This window comes from Cynocephalus volans, chromosome 2 (genome assembly GCF_027409185.1).
Source record: "Cynocephalus volans isolate mCynVol1 chromosome 2, mCynVol1.pri, whole genome shotgun sequence".
Classification (NCBI taxonomy): domain Eukaryota; kingdom Metazoa; phylum Chordata; class Mammalia; order Dermoptera; family Cynocephalidae; genus Cynocephalus; species Cynocephalus volans.
Genome location: NC_084461.1, coordinates 39,039,954 through 39,057,996, shown reverse-complemented (window position 1 = coordinate 39,057,996; position 18,043 = coordinate 39,039,954). Strand labels below are relative to the sequence as shown.

At 59.1% G+C, this 18,043-nt stretch overlaps 3 protein-coding genes across 3 annotated transcripts; all 3 read left to right on the top strand.

Annotated features, from left to right (window-relative positions):
• Window positions 1-3,031: 3,031 nt before the first annotated feature.
• LOC134370464 (annexin-2 receptor-like) lies at window positions 3,032-3,796 on the top strand. The gene has a single exon (XM_063087573.1). It carries the CDS (start codon window positions 3,032-3,034, stop codon window positions 3,794-3,796), a length of 765 nt encoding a protein of 254 aa, XP_062943643.1.
• Window positions 3,797-9,833: 6,037 nt separating this feature from the next.
• On the top strand, window positions 9,834-10,598 carry LOC134370463 (annexin-2 receptor-like). The gene has a single exon (XM_063087572.1). The coding sequence runs from the start codon at window positions 9,834-9,836 to the stop codon at window positions 10,596-10,598; it is 765 nt and encodes a 254-aa protein (XP_062943642.1).
• A 5,856-nt stretch (window positions 10,599-16,454) lies between these two features.
• On the top strand, window positions 16,455-17,219 carry LOC134370462 (annexin-2 receptor-like). The gene has a single exon (XM_063087571.1). It carries the CDS (start codon window positions 16,455-16,457, stop codon window positions 17,217-17,219), a length of 765 nt encoding a protein of 254 aa, XP_062943641.1.
• Window positions 17,220-18,043: the final 824 nt, after the last annotated feature.

Genomic DNA, 18,043 nt, shown 5'->3' with positions numbered 1-18,043 from the left:
AAAATCGAGACACTCAGGAACAGTGAGAGACTCGGTGTACATACGTGCGATGACAGAGAAGTGTGCCGGTTTGGGATGCTGGCCCTAGACCAAAACGGAACAAACCAGGTTCTGCAAATGTCAAAACGGCACTAGGGGTCCTAGGACTGAGAAAGCAACCGCATGGAGGGACCGCGGAACTTTGCTCTTGCCACAACCAGCGATGGACGCAGCCAGAAAACTGTCAAGTCGACGCTGATCGCAAAGTGCTGATGAGGAGCCGAGGACAGGGTGCAAGGGACAGAGCGGCCACTGAAGAACGCGTCCCCAAGTAGTGGTTGCTGCCGCTTGAAAAGGCCGTTTGAACGCAACCCCGGGAATGCGACAGAGCGGCGCTGTCACCGCTCCACATGCAGCGGTCTCAACCTGCGTGCAGCGACCTACAAACCGCTAGTCCAGCTGGACTAGAAACTGCAACCAAAAACAACGGCCCGTGCCCCTATTGTACCCACGGCTGACAAAACGCCTTCGCGGAGCCCCTAACGGAGCCGGGACCAGCCTGGGTCAGCAGGGAGCATAGAGCGGTGCAGGTACCGAGAAACACCCGACTCGGGGAACCCATCGTGGCGATCGCGAACGGCACCAGCTGCGCCGGGCGCTCCTGGCACAGGGCCAAGGCAAGTCCCCCGGCGCGGTTCGCCTGTGGCCGCTGCGCGCGGGACCCGCCCATTGGAGAATCGAGCGGCGCTGGCACCCGGCCAAGGGCAGTGCTGGTGCCAAGGCAAAGGGCCCTTTGGAGCAATCGGTATTCCTGCCACGGACTTTCCGTCTGCCGGGAGAAATGAGCGACACTGAGTGTGAGACACAGTCCGCACGAGGAAACCAGCAGCTCTGCGACCCATCAAACGTGCCTTAAAAGAAAAGTGCTTGGATGCACCGCGGGAGAACTTTCCAGGGCTTGAGCCTTCCCCTCGCCCCTTTTTGCCAAACTGACACTAAACACCCATTTCCTAAAGGAAATACGGAGTTGCCGTTTTTCCATTCGCAGTATGGGGCGGGTTACGTTTTAGTCTGGGGCCAGCGTCCCTCCCGGCACACTTTTCCATCCTCGGCCCGCTAGTTCCGTTTTTCCATTCGCAGGATGTGGCGTGCTCCGTTTTGGTCTGGAGCCAGCGCCCCTCGCGGCTCACTTTTCCCTCCGAGGCCCGCTAGTGCCGTTTTTCCATTCGCACTATGGGGCGTCTTCTGTTTTGGTCTGGGGCCAGCACCCCTCTCGGCACACTTTTCCGCCCGAGGCGCGCTAGTGCCGTTTTTCCATTCGCACTATGGGGCGTCTTCCGTTTTGGTCTGGGGCCAGCGCCCCTCCCGGCACACTTTTCCATCCTAGGCCCGCTAGTGTCGTTTTTCCATTCGCAGGATGTGGCGTGCTCCGTTTTGGTCGGGCCAGCGCCCCTCCCGGCACACTTTTCCCTCCGAGGCCCGCTAGTGCCGTTTTTCCATTCGCACTATGGGGCGTCTTCCGTTTTGGTCTGGGGCCAGTGCACCTCCCGGCACACTTTTCCACCCGAGGCGCGCTAGTGCCGTTTTTCCATTCGCACTATGGGGCTTCTTCCGTTTTGGTCTGGGGCCAGCGCCCCTCCCGGCACACTTTTCCACCCGAGGCGCTCTAGTGCCGTTTTTCCATTCGCAGTATGTGGCGTGCTCCGTTTTGGTCTGGGGCCAGCGCCCCTCCCGGCACACTTTTCAGCCCGAGGCGCGCTAGTGCCTTTTTTCCATTCGTACTATGGGGTGTCTTCCGTTTTGGTCTGGGGCCAGCGCCCCTCCCGGCACACTTTTCCATCCTCGGCCCGCTAGTTCCGTTTTTCCCTTCGCAGGATGTGGCGTGCTCCGTTTTGGTCGGGCCAGCGCCCCTCCCGGCACACTTTTCCCTCCGAGGCCCGCTAGTTCCGTTTTTCCATTCGCGCTATGGGGCGTCTTCCGTTTTGGTCTGGGGCCATCGCCCCTCCCGGCACACTTTTCCATCCTCGGCCCGCTAGTGCCGCTTTTCCATTCGCAGTATGTGGCGTGCTCCGTTTTGGTCTGGGGCCAGCGCCCCTCCCGGCACACTTTTCCCTCCGAGGCCCGCTAGTGCCGTTTTTCCATTCGTACTATGGGGCGTCTTCCGTTTTTGGTCTGGGGCCAGCGCCACTCCCCGCACACTTTTCAGCCCGAGGCGCGCTAGTGCCGTTTTTCCATTCGCAGTATGTGGCGTGCTCCGTTTTGGTCTGGGGCCAGCGCCCCTCCCGGCACACGTTTCCGTCCTCGGCCCGCTAGTGCCGTTTTTCCATTCGCATTAGCGGGCGCCTGCCGGTGTTTTTTCCAACGTGCCGTTCCCGATTCCGTATTGTTTTCGGTGTGTGTGTGGCCGTGAACGGCGTACACGGTCTTTCTGTTTTTTCTGTAGCCCGCCACAGCTGTTACCACGATGCCCTCTGGAGTCATATATGACGCGTCCGCTGAGGATGTGGTGGGGCTGGGAAACCGTTCACGCCGGGCCGCGGGTCCGCGCGCGTGTCCGTCAGAAATTTTGTCCAAATCCACATGTGGAGACGGGGACCGGTTCGAGTGGCCATAAAACAGACAATGAGGGTGCGCCCTGTCTTTCACGTTGCCTTAGGGTGTCCGTTTGCCGCAGACGCTGGCAGGAACTGTTCCCAAGTGCCTCTCTGGAGTCGCGGACCGTACCCTGAGCGCGCGGTGCCGCGGGAAGGGTTTCGACCACGGGACAGAGGGACGCTCGGCGCGCAGCGCGACCCACGCGGACGTGATTTCTGACTCACCTAGAAGTCCATGGACGGTCGGGTACTTGGGAGCGTTTTAAATGGTTCTTCTGGCCTGAGAAAATGGAGCCGAAGCGTTACACGTACCAGCTTAGTTCTCAGCGGTCTCTTAATCGTAGCATATGGAAAAAACTCCGTTTTGCGGAGTCTGTATGGCTGGTTCTCAGAACTTGCTGTTGTTGTACATTTATTTCATTTCCGTTTGATTTCTCAGCTACGTTTTTCTATTCGAAATGTCTGGGTCTTACGGAGTCTCTCAAACTTTCGTTTTCCCTTGGTCTGTCATCTTTGCCTCGGCTCCGCCCCGAGCCCTGGAGAGCATAAATAGCGAGGCTGGTGTCCTGCTGACCATTGTGCCTGGTCCATCAGCGCCCCCGCTCGCAGCGTCCTGCTGGTCTGAGGCTGAAGCCATGGAGCGGCACTTCCCCGGCTGTCTGAAGCAGGATTGGGATTGCCCAGAGGTGACGTCAGAGTCCCAGCCTCCGACGATCCTGAGCTCAGAAGATCGCGGTCCGTGGCCTGTCCCCGTGTACCCTGTTCTAGTAGAGCTCTCGTGCGACAGCGGTGATGGCTGTGGGAATCTGCTTTCCAGTCCTTGGCGCCTTCGCTGGGTCGGCCTGCCAGACGGGCTCGGTCCCACGGTCCGGAGCACTTCGGAAACCAGCAGAGCCCAGCCCACTGCGTTTCCTCGGACTGGGACACACGACAAGCCAGGAGGTCCGATAGGAGCGGTGGACCGTGTAGAGGAAGTCGACAGACAGGCCATCCAGCAGCCTCCTTGGGCAGGCACGCCCCACCCTGGGGACACACAGCAGGACCCCGGGGCCTCTGACAGCGTGCCCCTTGTGGAGTGTCGCCGACCTCCCGCCCCCTACCGGTGGAGCAGCCACGCACTTCTGGCAGGAGGTCTGGAGTGGATTCGTCACATTGCTGGCGCCCTCGTCTCCATGATGTCATGGGGGTGCTGCCCTTTCATCTTTGGCACTAGAGACTATTAGCAGCAGCAGGAGCCTTTTGGGATCTTCCTATCTGAAGAAGATTCTCATTTTCAAAACGTGTCCACGTGGCAAATAAAAGTGCATTAAAACGGACGTTCCGTGTTCCTTGCCTATTCTCCGGACTGTTTCCTCCTTGAGTTTTCCAGGTCTCTTACCACTTGCAAGTTTTCTAGGCATTCATCTTCATTTCAAAATGTGATCCTAATAATTGTCTTTGTACGCTTTCGAGCTTTCAGAATTGTAATTTATGATTTTAGAATTTTCCCAAATTGATTTTAAAGTACAATTGGTTTCTTACTGTTTTTCTTCCTGTTGTGTTTTCTGATGTATGCGTCGTTTGTTTTCATTTACTCTCGTGTCACATCCCTTACGTTTTATAAGGTAAACGTAGCCCTCCCGCCATCCGCAGGCTTAGGCGTGTGTGCGGGCTCAGGACTGAGACTTGGTGAAAATCTCCCGGCAGCCGCCTGGACGACCGGGTGCACGCGGACCCCGGTCGAGCCCTGCATCCCCTCCCTGCTCCTTTTGCGTTCGAGGCCGGTCCCCACCTCCGGAGGCCGAGTCGGTAAAATGAAAGGAAAAGTTGAAGGCGACGTCTGGGCCACCAGAGGGACCGCGTACGGCCGCAGGACACCCTCTCCCTTTCACTTGCCTCGTCCCCGGTCGGTGCCCACGGACGGAAACGCCCGGAGCGTGCCGGTTGACCCGCACGGACACACCCGCACACCTCGCGTGAGCCCGGGAGCGCAGCGACAGTCTCGCCACCCCCATCCCTGCACGTTTAATCTCCGAGGAGGCCGAGCACGCGAGGATGCCCTGGTGCACCCAGGACAGTCCTGCTAGTGCTGAAGCCTCCTGGGACTGTTCCTCTGGCACTGGGGCCACGTCCGGTGCCTTCGCTGTCCTCCCCCCACCGAGGCTCCGAACACGAGAACGACACGAAAGCGGTCGCCAGGGGGAGCCCCAGAGCCGGAGCGAACGTCAGCAGGAGGAGCTGGATCTCCCGGTGAGAGGCGGCCCGACCGCCCCGCCCAGCCTCCCCCACCTCGCATCGCGTTTCTCGGCCTGCACACCTGCCCGCCGACCCCCTTCGGGGTCACACACACTCCCAACGCGACTCCTGCGTGGACGCCGAGCTCCGGACGAGGGGACGTGGACAACTTCTCCTGGGACGCCGGCCAGTAGACCAGGCCGCCCTGCCCCGCAGAGTCTCCCCACGTGGCTGCTGCAGCGGGTCCCGGGCTCCCAGGGCAGACTCCGAAGCGTCTGCGGGGCTCGGGAGGCCGCGGACTGCATGACTGGAACCATGAATGACTCGTAGAAAACGTGGACAAATGGCTTTTATTACAACGTTTGGTATTGCAGGTCTTCCTAAGGAACGAAATAGTGTCTAAGGAAAGACGGCAATGATGGGTCCACTGAGCTCCATCAAGTGTCCACAAAACCTGGCTCCACGTGAACCACGACAGTCAAACGTGGACACGGGACTGGGGAGATGTGACTCCACAGACAGCTGCGAGGATTGAAAATTAAAACCTTGGCCCGAGCGCAAAATAAGACACACCAGGGGACAGGGACTCAACCGAAGTGTATTAGGCAGGCAAGATGAACAAGCGGGTGCCCTCGGGAACGTGGGAGCAGCCGCAGGGGGACTCGGGGTGGCCTTTTATATCCAGTTAGGCTGAGCTGGACGGTTCCTACTGGCTAAGGAGGAAGGGGCGGGGAGCGAGCGGGGTTGAAGCTGAGCTGGGACCTTCTCATTGGCTGCAAAATCGCGCGCGCGGGGGAAGTTGAGTGGCGGCTCGGGGACTCTTCTGCGTGGGGGTTTCCGGGAAACTTTCTCAGGCGCCGTTTTGTGTATCTGGGTCTTTACCGCCATTTTACTTTTCTGGGGGGAGGGCCTATTAGCCAACGATGATCAGAAGATCGATGTCATTAGGGCTGAAGATCACAACGGGGAAAAGGGCGGGGGAGGGAACAGGAGCCGCCACTAAGAGGGGCAGGTGGAACACCTTCCCGTGCACCCAAATGACAAAACATCACGTTCGCCGGATTTGTCCAAACGACAGTTCGGGAGACACGTGGGCCTGCACATCCTGACCTCGAGGGGAGTTTAAAAGTCACCAGCATAAGTGACGGGGGACTCCTCGAGTGTGAAGACAAACTTCCGTGACTAAGAACCACACGCACCGCGGGACTCGGAGTTAAGGTTAGAAACCGCGGCGGGGAATCAATGCCGGTTTCCTACACGAAGACGTCGCTAAAGCTGGACGTGCTCCGTGTAAACGTCACCGTCGCACGGCCAGTCCCTGACTCGTTAGGGTTAAGCGGTGACTTCCTGAGACTAAGAAGACATCGCAGGCAGGGCGAAATGAAAACGTGCTGGGAGGTAGACTCCGAAACTCGGTGAGAGCGCGGGGTCCTGCGACAGAGACGCGACCCGCACAGGCAACAAGACTCGTTTGTCAGGACAAGACAGAGACGATCCGGATGGCTGTGGACGCAGGGAAAGAAAAAGTGCCATCTGGCTGGCTCAGCTCTATGCCCAACGCTCCCGAGAAGCGGCGGGGCGACCCTCGCAGCGGTGCTGCCCCCCAGGAACACGGTGCTCAGCGCACCCGGGGAGTCTGGAGCTGCAGGTTCGGAACGGCCAGATCGGTGCGATCCGTGGTGCTGCCGATGCGCCAATGTGGACGCCCAACAGCGGGATGTGCGGTCGCGGAGACGACGGGATTCCGGGAAAACGAAAGTACAGGGATCCTGCAAGTGGCGGCCACTAGCGGTATCGCTAACAACGCACACCCGTTTGGGCAGAGTCGGAGAAAATCGAGACACTCAGGAACAGTGAGAGACTCGGTGTACATACGTGCGATGACAGAGAAGTGTGCCGGTTTGGGATGCTGGCCCTAGACCAAAACGGAACAAACCAGGTTCTGCAAATGTCAAAACGGCACTAGGGGTCCTAGGACTGAGAAAGCAACCGCATGGAGGGACCGCGGAACTTTGCTCTTGCCACAACCAGCGATGGACGCAGCCAGAAAACTGTCAAGTCGACGCTGATCGCAAAGTGCTGATGAGGAGCCGAGGACAGGGTGCAAGGGACAGAGCGGCCACTGAAGAACGCGTCCCCAAGTAGTGGTTGCTGCCGCTTGAAAAGGCCGTTTGAACGCAACCCCGGGAATGCGACAGAGCGGCGCTGTCACCGCTCCACATGCAGCGGTCTCAACCTGCGTGCAGCGACCTACAAACCGCTAGTCCAGCTGGACTAGAAACTGCAACCAAAAACAACGGCCCGTGCCCCTATTGTACCCACGGCTGACAAAACGCCTTCGCGGAGCCCCTAACGGAGCCGGGACCAGCCTGGGTCAGCAGGGAGCATAGAGCGGTGCAGGTACCGAGAAACACCCGACTCGGGGAACCCATCGTGGCGATCGCGAACGGCACCAGCTGCGCCGGGCGCTCCTGGCACAGGGCCAAGGCAAGTCCCCCGGCGCGGTTCGCCTGTGGCCGCTGCGCGCGGGACCCGCCCATTGGAGAATCGAGCGGCGCTGGCACCCGGCCAAGGGCAGTGCTGGTGCCAAGGCAAAGGGCCCTTTGGAGCAATCGGTATTCCTGCCACGGACTTTCCGTCTGCCGGGAGAAATGAGCGACACTGAGTGTGAGACACAGTCCGCACGAGGAAACCAGCAGCTCTGCGACCCATCAAACGTGCCTTAAAAGAAAAGTGCTTGGATGCACCGCGGGAGAACTTTCCAGGGCTTGAGCCTTCCCCTCGCCCCTTTTTGCCAAACTGACACTAAACACCCATTTCCTAAAGGAAATACGGAGTTGCCGTTTTTCCATTCGCAGTATGGGGCGGGTTACGTTTTAGTCTGGGGCCAGCGTCCCTCCCGGCACACTTTTCCATCCTCGGCCCGCTAGTTCCGTTTTTCCATTCGCAGGATGTGGCGTGCTCCGTTTTGGTCTGGAGCCAGCGCCCCTCGCGGCTCACTTTTCCCTCCGAGGCCCGCTAGTGCCGTTTTTCCATTCGCACTATGGGGCGTCTTCTGTTTTGGTCTGGGGCCAGCACCCCTCTCGGCACACTTTTCCGCCCGAGGCGCGCTAGTGCCGTTTTTCCATTCGCACTATGGGGCGTCTTCCGTTTTGGTCTGGGGCCAGCGCCCCTCCCGGCACACTTTTCCATCCTAGGCCCGCTAGTGTCGTTTTTCCATTCGCAGGATGTGGCGTGCTCCGTTTTGGTCGGGCCAGCGCCCCTCCCGGCACACTTTTCCCTCCGAGGCCCGGTATTTCCGTTTTTCCATTCGCACTATGGGGCGTCTTCCGTTTTGGTCTGGGGCCAGTGCACCTCCCGGCACACTTTTCCACCCGAGGCGCGCTAGTGCCGTTTTTCCATTCGCACTATGGGGCGTCTTCCGTTTTGGTCTGGGGCCAGCGCCCCTCCCGGCACACTTTTCCACCCGAGGCGCTCTAGTGCCGTTTTTCCATTCGCAGTATGTGGCGTGCTCCGTTTTGGTCTGGGGCCAGCGCCCCTCCCGGCACACTTTTCAGCCCGAGGCGCGCTAGTGCCTTTTTTCCATTCGTACTATGGGGTGTCTTCCGTTTTGGTCTGGGGCCAGCGCCCCTCCCGGCACACTTTTCCATCCTCGGCCCGCTAGTTCCGTTTTTCCCTTCGCAGGATGTGGCGTGCTCCGTTTTGGTCGGGCCAGCGCCCCTCCCGGCACACTTTTCCCTCCGAGGCCCGCTAGTTCCGTTTTTCCATTCGCGCTATGGGGCGTCTTCCGTTTTGGTCTGGGGCCATCGCCCCTCCCGGCACACTTTTCCATCCTCGGCCCGCTAGTGCCGTTTTTCCATTCGCAGTATGTGGCGTGCTCCGTTTTGGTCTGGGGCCAGCGCCCCTCTCGGCACACTTTTCCCTCCGAGGCCCGCTAGTTCCGTTTTTCCATTCGCGCTATGGGGCGTCTTCCGTTTTGGTCTGGGGCCATCGCCCCTCCCGGCACACTTTTCCATCCTCGGCCCGCTAGTGCCGCTTTTCCATTCGCAGTATGTGGCGTGCTCCGTTTTGGTCTGGGGCCAGCGCCCCTCCCGGCACACTTTTCCCTCCGAGGCCCGCTAGTGCCGTTTTTCCATTCGTACTATGGGGCGTCTTCCGTTTTTGGTCTGGGGCCAGCGCCACTCCCCGCACACTTTTCAGCCCGAGGCGCGCTAGTGCCGTTTTTCCATTCGCAGTATGTGGCGTGCTCCGTTTTGGTCTGGGGCCAGCGCCCCTCCCGGCACACGTTTCCGTCCTCGGCCCGCTAGTGCCGTTTTTCCATTCGCATTAGCGGGCGCCTGCCGGTGTTTTTTCCAACGTGCCGTTCCCGATTCCGTATTGTTTTCGGTGTGTGTGTGGCCGTGAACGGCGTACACGGTCTTTCTGTTTTTTCTGTAGCCCGCCACAGCTGTTACCACGATGCCCTCTGGAGTCATATATGACGCGTCCGCTGAGGATGTGGTGGGGCTGGGAAACCGTTCACGCCGGGCCGCGGGTCCGCGCGCGTGTCCGTCAGAAATTTTGTCCAAATCCACATGTGGAGACGGGGACCGGTTCGAGTGGCCATAAAACAGACAATGAGGGTGCGCCCTGTCTTTCACGTTGCCTTAGGGTGTCCGTTTGCCGCAGACGCTGGCAGGAACTGTTCCCAAGTGCCTCTCTGGAGTCGCGGACCGTACCCTGAGCGCGCGGTGCCGCGGGAAGGGTTTCGACCACGGGACAGAGGGACGCTCGGCGCGCAGCGCGACCCACGCGGACGTGATTTCTGACTCACCTAGAAGTCCATGGACGGTCGGGTACTTGGGAGCGTTTTAAATGGTTCTTCTGGCCTGAGAAAATGGAGCCGAAGCGTTACACGTACCAGCTTAGTTCTCAGCGGTCTCTTAATCGTAGCATATGGAAAAAACTCCGTTTTGCGGAGTCTGTATGGCTGGTTCTCAGAACTTGCTGTTGTTGTACATTTATTTCATTTCCGTTTGATTTCTCAGCTACGTTTTTCTATTCGAAATGTCTGGGTCTTACGGAGTCTCTCAAACTTTCGTTTTCCCTTGGTCTGTCATCTTTGCCTCGGCTCCGCCCCGAGCCCTGGAGAGCATAAATAGCGAGGCTGGTGTCCTGCTGACCATTGTGCCTGGTCCATCAGCGCCCCCGCTCGCAGCGTCCTGCTGGTCTGAGGCTGAAGCCATGGAGCGGCACTTCCCCGGCTGTCTGAAGCAGGATTGGGATTGCCCAGAGGTGACGTCAGAGTCCCAGCCTCCGACGATCCTGAGCTCAGAAGATCGCGGTCCGTGGCCTGTCCCCGTGTACCCTGTTCTAGTAGAGCTCTCGTGCGACAGCGGTGATGGCTGTGGGAATCTGCTTTCCAGTCCTTGGCGCCTTCGCTGGGTCGGCCTGCCAGACGGGCTCGGTCCCACGGTCCGGAGCACTTCGGAAACCAGCAGAGCCCAGCCCACTGCGTTTCCTCGGACTGGGACACACGACAAGCCAGGAGGTCCGATAGGAGCGGTGGACCGTGTAGAGGAAGTCGACAGACAGGCCATCCAGCAGCCTCCTTGGGCAGGCACGCCCCACCCTGGGGACACACAGCAGGACCCCGGGGCCTCTGACAGCGTGCCCCTTGTGGAGTGTCGCCGACCTCCCGCCCCCTACCGGTGGAGCAGCCACGCACTTCTGGCAGGAGGTCTGGAGTGGATTCGTCACATTGCTGGCGCCCTCGTCTCCATGATGTCATGGGGGTGCTGCCCTTTCATCTTTGGCACTAGAGACTATTAGCAGCAGCAGGAGCCTTTTGGGATCTTCCTATCTGAAGAAGATTCTCATTTTCAAAACGTGTCCACGTGGCAAATAAAAGTGCATTAAAACGGACGTTCCGTGTTCCTTGCCTATTCTCCGGACTGTTTCCTCCTTGAGTTTTCCAGGTCTCTTACCACTTGCAAGTTTTCTAGGCATTCATCTTCATTTCAAAATGTGATCCTAATAATTGTCTTTGTACGCTTTCGAGCTTTCAGAATTGTAATTTATGATTTTAGAATTTTCCCAAATTGATTTTAAAGTACAATTGGTTTCTTACTGTTTTTCTTCCTGTTGTGTTTTCTGATGTATGCGTCGTTTGTTTTCATTTACTCTCGTGTCACATCCCTTACGTTTTATAAGGTAAACGTAGCCCTCCCGCCATCCGCAGGCTTAGGCGTGTGTGCGGGCTCAGGACTGAGACTTGGTGAAAATCTCCCGGCAGCCGCCTGGACGACCGGGTGCACGCGGACCCCGGTCGAGCCCTGCATCCCCTCCCTGCTCCTTTTGCGTTCGAGGCCGGTCCCCACCTCCGGAGGCCGAGTCGGTAAAATGAAAGGAAAAGTTGAAGGCGACGTCTGGGCCACCAGAGGGACCGCGTACGGCCGCAGGACACCCTCTCCCTTTCACTTGCCTCGTCCCCGGTCGGTGCCCGCGGACGGAAACGCCCGGAGCGTGCCGGTTGACCCGCACGGACACACCCGCACACCTCGCGTGAGCCCGGGAGCGCAGCGACAGTCTCGCCACCCCCATCCCTGCACGTTTAATCTCCGAGGAGGCCGAGCACGCGAGGATGCCCTGGTGCACCCAGGACAGTCCTGCTAGTGCTGAAGCCTCCTGGGACTGTTCCTCTGGCACTGGGGCCACGTCCGGTGCCTTCGCTGTCCTCCCCCCACCGAGGCTCCGAACACGAGAACGACACGAAAGCGGTCGCCAGGGGGAGCCCCAGAGCCGGAGCGAACGTCAGCAGGAGGAGCTGGATCTCCCGGTGAGAGGCGGCCCGACCGCCCCGCCCAGCCTCCCCCACCTCGCATCGCGTTTCTCGGCCTGCACACCTGCCCGCCGACCCCCTTCGGGGTCACACACACTCCCAACGCGACTCCTGCGTGGACGCCGAGCTCCGGACGAGGGGACGTGGACAACTTCTCCTGGGACGCCGGCCAGTAGACCAGGCCGCCCTGCCCCGCAGAGTCTCCCCACGTGGCTGCTGCAGCGGGTCCCGGGCTCCCAGGGCAGACTCCGAAGCGTCTGCGGGGCTCGGGAGGCCGCGGACTGCATGACTGGAACCATGAATGACTCGTAGAAAACGTGGACAAATGGCTTTTATTACAACGTTTGGTATTGCAGGTCTTCCTAAGGAACGAAATAGTGTCTAAGGAAAGACGGCAATGATGGGTCCACTGAGCTCCATCAAGTGTCCACAAAACCTGGCTCCACGTGAACCACGACAGTCAAACGTGGACACGGGACTGGGGAGATGTGACTCCACAGACAGCTGCGAGGATTGAAAATTAAAACCTTGGCCCGAGCGCAAAATAAGACACACCAGGGGACAGGGACTCAACCGAAGTGTATTAGGCAGGCAAGATGAACAAGCGGGTGCCCTCGGGAACGTGGGAGCAGCCGCAGGGGGACTCGGGGTGGCCTTTTATATCCAGTTAGGCTGAGCTGGACGGTTCCTACTGGCTAAGGAGGAAGGGGCGGGGAGCGAGCGGGGTTGAAGCTGAGCTGGGACCTTCTCATTGGCTGCAAAATCGCGCGCGCGGGGGAAGTTGAGTGGCGGCTCGGGGACTCTTCTGCGTGGGGGTTTCCGGGAAACTTTCTCAGGCGCCGTTTTGTGTATCTGGGTCTTTACCGCCATTTTACTTTTCTGGGGGGAGGGCCTATTAGCCAACGATGATCAGAAGATCGATGTCATTAGGGCTGAAGATCACAACGGGGAAAAGGGCGGGGGAGGGAACAGGAGCCGCCACTAAGAGGGGCAGGTGGAACACCTTCCCGTGCACCCAAATGACAAAACATCACGTTCGCCGGATTTGTCCAAACGACAGTTCGGGAGACACGTGGGCCTGCACATCCTGACCTCGAGGGGAGTTTAAAAGTCACCAGCATAAGTGACGGGGGACTCCTCGAGTGTGAAGACAAACTTCCGTGACTAAGAACCACACGCACCGCGGGACTCGGAGTTAAGGTTAGAAACCGCGGCGGGGAATCAATGCCGGTTTCCTACACGAAGACGTCCCTAAAGCTGGACGTGCTCCGTGTAAACGTCACCGTCGCACGGCCAGTCCCTGACTCGTTAGGGTTAAGCGGTGACTTCCTGAGACTAAGAAGACATCGCAGGCAGGGCGAAATGAAAACGTGCTGGGAGGTAGACTCCGAAACTCGGTGAGAGCGCGGGGTCCTGCGACAGAGACGCGACCCGCCCAGGCAACGAGACTCGTTTGTCAGGACAAGACAGAGACGATCCGGATGGCTGTGGACGCAGGGAAAGAAAAAGTGCCACCTGGCTGGCTCAGCTCTATGCCCAACGCTCCCGAGAAGCGGCGGGGCGACCCTCGCAGCGGTGCTGCCCCCCAGGAACACGGTGCTCAGCGCACCCGGGGAGTCTGGAGCTGCAGGTTCGGAACGGCCAGATCGGTGCGATCCGTGGTGCTGCCGATGCGCCAATGTGGACGCCCAACAGCGGGATGTGCGGTCGCGGAGACGACGGGATTCCGGGAAAACGAAAGTACAGGGATCCTGCAAGTGGCGGCCACTAGCGGTATCGCTAACAACGCACACCCGTTTGGGCAGAGTCGGAGAAAATCGAGACACTCAGGAACAGTGAGAGACTCGGTGTACATACGTGCGATGACAGAGAAGTGTGCCGGTTTGGGATGCTGGCCCTAGACCAAAACGGAACAAACCAGGTTCTGCAAATGTCAAAACGGCACTAGGGGTCCTAGGACTGAGAAAGCAACCGCATGGAGGGACCGCGGAACTTTGCTCTTGCCACAACCAGCGATGGACGCAGCCAGAAAACTGTCAAGTCGACGCTGATCGCAAAGTGCTGATGAGGAGCCGAGGACAGGGTGCAAGGGACAGAGCGGCCACTGAAGAACGCGTCCCCAAGTAGTGGTTGCTGCCGCTTGAAAAGGCCGTTTGAACGCAACCCCGGGAATGCGACAGAGCGGCGCTGTCACCGCTCCACATGCAGCGGTCTCAACCTGCGTGCAGCGACCTACAAACCGCTAGTCCAGCTGGACTAGAAACTGCAACCAAAAACAACGGCCCGTGCCCCTATTGTACCCACGGCTGACAAAACGCCTTCGCGGAGCCCCTAACGGAGCCGGGACCAGCCTGGGTCAGCAGGGAGCATAGAGCGGTGCAGGTACCGAGAAACACCCGACTCGGGGAACCCATCGTGGCGATCGCGAACGGCACCAGCTGCGCCGGGCGCTCCTGGCACAGGGCCAAGGCAAGTCCCCCGGCGCGGTTCGCCTGTGGCCGCTGCGCGCGGGACCCGCCCATTGGAGAATCGAGCGGCGCTGGCACCCGGCCAAGGGCAGTGCTGGTGCCAAGGCAAAGGGCCCTTTGGAGCAATCGGTATTCCTGCCACGGACTTTCCGTCTGCCGGGAGAAATGAGCGACACTGAGTGTGAGACACAGTCCGCACGAGGAAACCAGCAGCTCTGCGACCCATCAAACGTGCCTTAAAAGAAAAGTGCTTGGATGCACCGCGGGAGAACTTTCCAGGGCTTGAGCCTTCCCCTCGCCCCTTTTTGCCAAACTGACACTAAACACCCATTTCCTAAAGGAAATACGGAGTTGCCGTTTTTTCCATTCGCAGTATGGGGCGGGTTACGTTTTAGTCTGGGGCCAGCGTCCCTCCCGGCACACTTTTCCATCCTCGGCCAGCTAGTTCCGTTTTTCCATTCGCAGGATGTGGCGTGCTCCGTTTTGGTCGGGCCAGCGCCCCTCCCGGCACACTTTTCCCTCCGAGGCCCGCTAGTGCCGTTTTTCCATTCGCACTATGGGGCGTCTTCTGTTTTGGTCTGGGGCCAGCACACCTCTGGGCACACTTTTCCGCCCGAGGCGCGCTAGTGCCGTTTTTCCATTCGCACTATGGGGCGTCTTCCGTTTTGGTCTGGGGCCAGCGCCCCTCCCGGCACACTTTTCCATCCTAGGCCCGCTAGTGTCGTTTTTCCATTCGCATGATGTGGCGTGCTCCGTTTTGGTCGGGCCAGCGCCCCTCCCGGCACACTTTTCCCTCCGAGGCCCGCTAGTGCCGTTTTTCCATTCGCACTATGGGGCGTCTTCCGTTTTGGTCTGGGGCCAGTGCACCTCCCGGCACACTTTTCCACCCGAGGCGCGCTAGTGCCGTTTTTCCATTCGCACTATGGGGCGTCTTCCGTTTTGGTCTGGGGCCAGCGCCCCTCCCGGCACACTTTTCCATCCTTGGCCCGCTAGTTCCTTTTTTCCATTCGCAGGATGTGGCGTGCTCCGTTTTAGTCGGGCCAGCGCCCCTCCCGGCACACTTTTCCCTCCGAGGCCCGCTAGTTCCGTTTTTCCATTCGCGCTATGGGGCGTCTTCCGTTTTGGTCTGGGGCCATCGCCCCTCCCGGCACACTTTTCCATCCTCGGCCCGCTAGTGCCGTTTTTCCATTCGCAGTATGTGGCGTGCTCCGTTTTGGTCTGGGGCCAGCGCCCCTCCCGGCACACTTTTCCCTCCGAGGCCCGCTAGTGCCGTTTTTCCATTCGTACTATGGGGCGTCTTCCGTTTTTGGTCTGGGGCCAGCGCCCCTCCCGGCACACTTTTCCATCCTCGGCCCGCTAGTTCCGTTTTTCCATTCGCAGGATGTGGCGTGCTCCGTTTTGGTCGGGCCAGCGCCCCTCCCGGCACAGGCACACTTTTCCCTCCGAGGCCCGCTAGTTCCGTTTTTCCATTCGCACTATGGGGCGTCTTCCGTTTTGGTCTGGGGCCAGCGCCCCTCGCGGCACACTTTTCAGCCCGAGGCGCGCTAGTGCCGTTTTTCCATTCGCAGTATGTGGCGTGCTCCGTTTTGGTCTGGGGCCAGCGCCCCTCCCGGCACACGTTTCCGTCCTCGGCCCGCTAGTGCCGTTTTTCCATTCGCATTAGCGGGCGCCTGCCGGTGTTTTTTCCAACGTGCCGTTCCCGATTCCGTATTGTTTTCGGTGTGTGTGTGGCCGTGAACGGCGTACACGGTCTTTCTGTTTTTTCTGTAGCCCGCCACAGCTGTTACCACGATGCCCTCTGGAGTCATATATGACGCGTCCGCTGAGGATGTGGTGGGGCTGGGAAACCGTTCACGCCGGGCCGCGGGTCCGCGCGCGTGTCCGTCAGAAATTTTGTCCAAATCCACATGTGGAGACAGGGACCGGTTCGAGTGGCCATAAAACAGACAATGAGGGTGCGCCCTGTCTTTCACGTTGCCTTAGGGTGTCCGTTTGCCGCAGACGCTGGCAGGAACTGTTCCCAAGTGCCTCTCTGGAGTCGCGGACCGTACCCTGAGCGCGCGGTGCCGCGGGAAGGGTTTCGACCACGGGACAGAGGGACGCTCGGCGCGCAGCGCGACCCACGCGGACGTGATTTCTGACTCACCTAGAAGTCCATGGACGGTCGGGTACTTGGGAGCGTTTTAAATGGTTCTTCTGGCCTGAGAAAATGGAGCCGAAGCGTTACACGTACCAGCTTAGTTCTCAGCGGTCTCTTAATCGTAGCATATGGAAAAAACTCCGTTTTGCGGAGTCTGTATGGCTGGTTCTCAGAACTTGCTGTTGTTGTACATTTATTTCATTTCCGTTTGATTTCTCAGCTACGTTTTTCTATTCGAAATGTCTGGGTCTTACGGAGTCTCTCAAACTTTCGTTTTCCCTTGGTCTGTCATCTTTGCCTCGGCTCCGCCCCGAGCCCTGGAGAGCATAAATAGCGAGGCTGGTGTCCTGCTGACCATTGTGCCTGGTCCATCAGCGCCCCCGCTCGCAGCGTCCTGCTGGTCTGAGGCTGAAGCCATGGAGCGGCACTTCCCCGGCTGTCTGAAGCAGGATTGGGATTGCCCAGAGGTGACGTCAGAGTCCCAGCCTCCGACGATCCTGAGCTCAGAAGATCGCGGTCCGTGGCCTGTCCCCGTGTACCCTGTTCTAGTAGAGCTCTCGTGCGACAGCGGTGATGGCTGTGGGAATCTGCTTTCCAGTCCTTGGCGCCTTCGCTGGGTCGGCCTGCCAGACGGGCTCGGTCCCACGGTCCGGAGCACTTCGGAAACCAGCAGAGCCCAGCCCACTGCGTTTCCTCGGACTGGGACACACGACAAGCCAGGAGGTCCGATAGGAGCGGTGGACCGTGTAGAGGAAGTCGACAGACAGGCCATCCAGCAGCCTCCTTGGGCAGGCACGCCCCACCCTGGGGACACACAGCAGGACCCCGGGGCCTCTGACAGCGTGCCCCTTGTGGAGTGTCGCCGACCTCCCGCCCCCTACCGGTGGAGCAGCCACGCACTTCTGGCAGGAGGTCTGGAGTGGATTCGTCACATTGCTGGCGCCCTCGTCTCCATGATGTCATGGGGGTGCTGCCCTTTCATCTTTGGCACTAGAGACTATTAGCAGCAGCAGGAGCCTTTTGGGATCTTCCTATCTGAAGAAGATTCTCATTTTCAAAACGTGTCCACGTGGCAAATAAAAGTGCATTAAAACGGACGTTCCGTGTTCCTTGCCTATTCTCCGGACTGTTTCCTCCTTGAGTTTTCCAGGTCTCTTACCACTTGCAAGTTTTCTAGGCATTCATCTTCATTTCAAAATGTGATCCTAATAATTGTCTTTGTACGCTTTCGAGCTTTCAGAATTGTAATTTATGATTTTAGAATTTTCCCAAATTGATTTTAAAGTACAATTGGTTTCTTACTGTTTTTCTTCCTGTTGTGTTTTCTGATGTATGCGTCGTTTGTTTTCATTTACTCTCGTGTCACATCCCTTACGTTTTATAAGGTAAACGTAGCCCTCCCGCCATCCGCAGGCTTAGGCGTGTGTGCGGGCTCAGGACTGAGACTTGGTGAAAATCTCCCGGCAGCCGCCTGGACGACCGGGTGCACGCGGACCCCGGTCGAGCCCTGCATCCCCTCCCTGCTCCTTTTGCGTTCGAGGCCGGTCCCCACCTCCGGAGGCCGAGTCGGTAAAATGAAAGGAAAAGTTGAAGGCGACGTCTGGGCCACCAGAGGGACCGCGTACGGCCGCAGGACACCCTCTCCCTTTCACTTGCCTCGTCCCCGGTCGGTGCCCACGGACGGAAACGCCCGGAGCGTGCCGGTTGACCCGCACGGACACACCCGCACACCTCGCGTGAGCCCGGGAGCGCAGCGACAGTCTCGCCACCCCCATCCCTGCACGTTTAATCTCCGAGGAGGCCGAGCACGCGAGGATGCCCTGGTGCA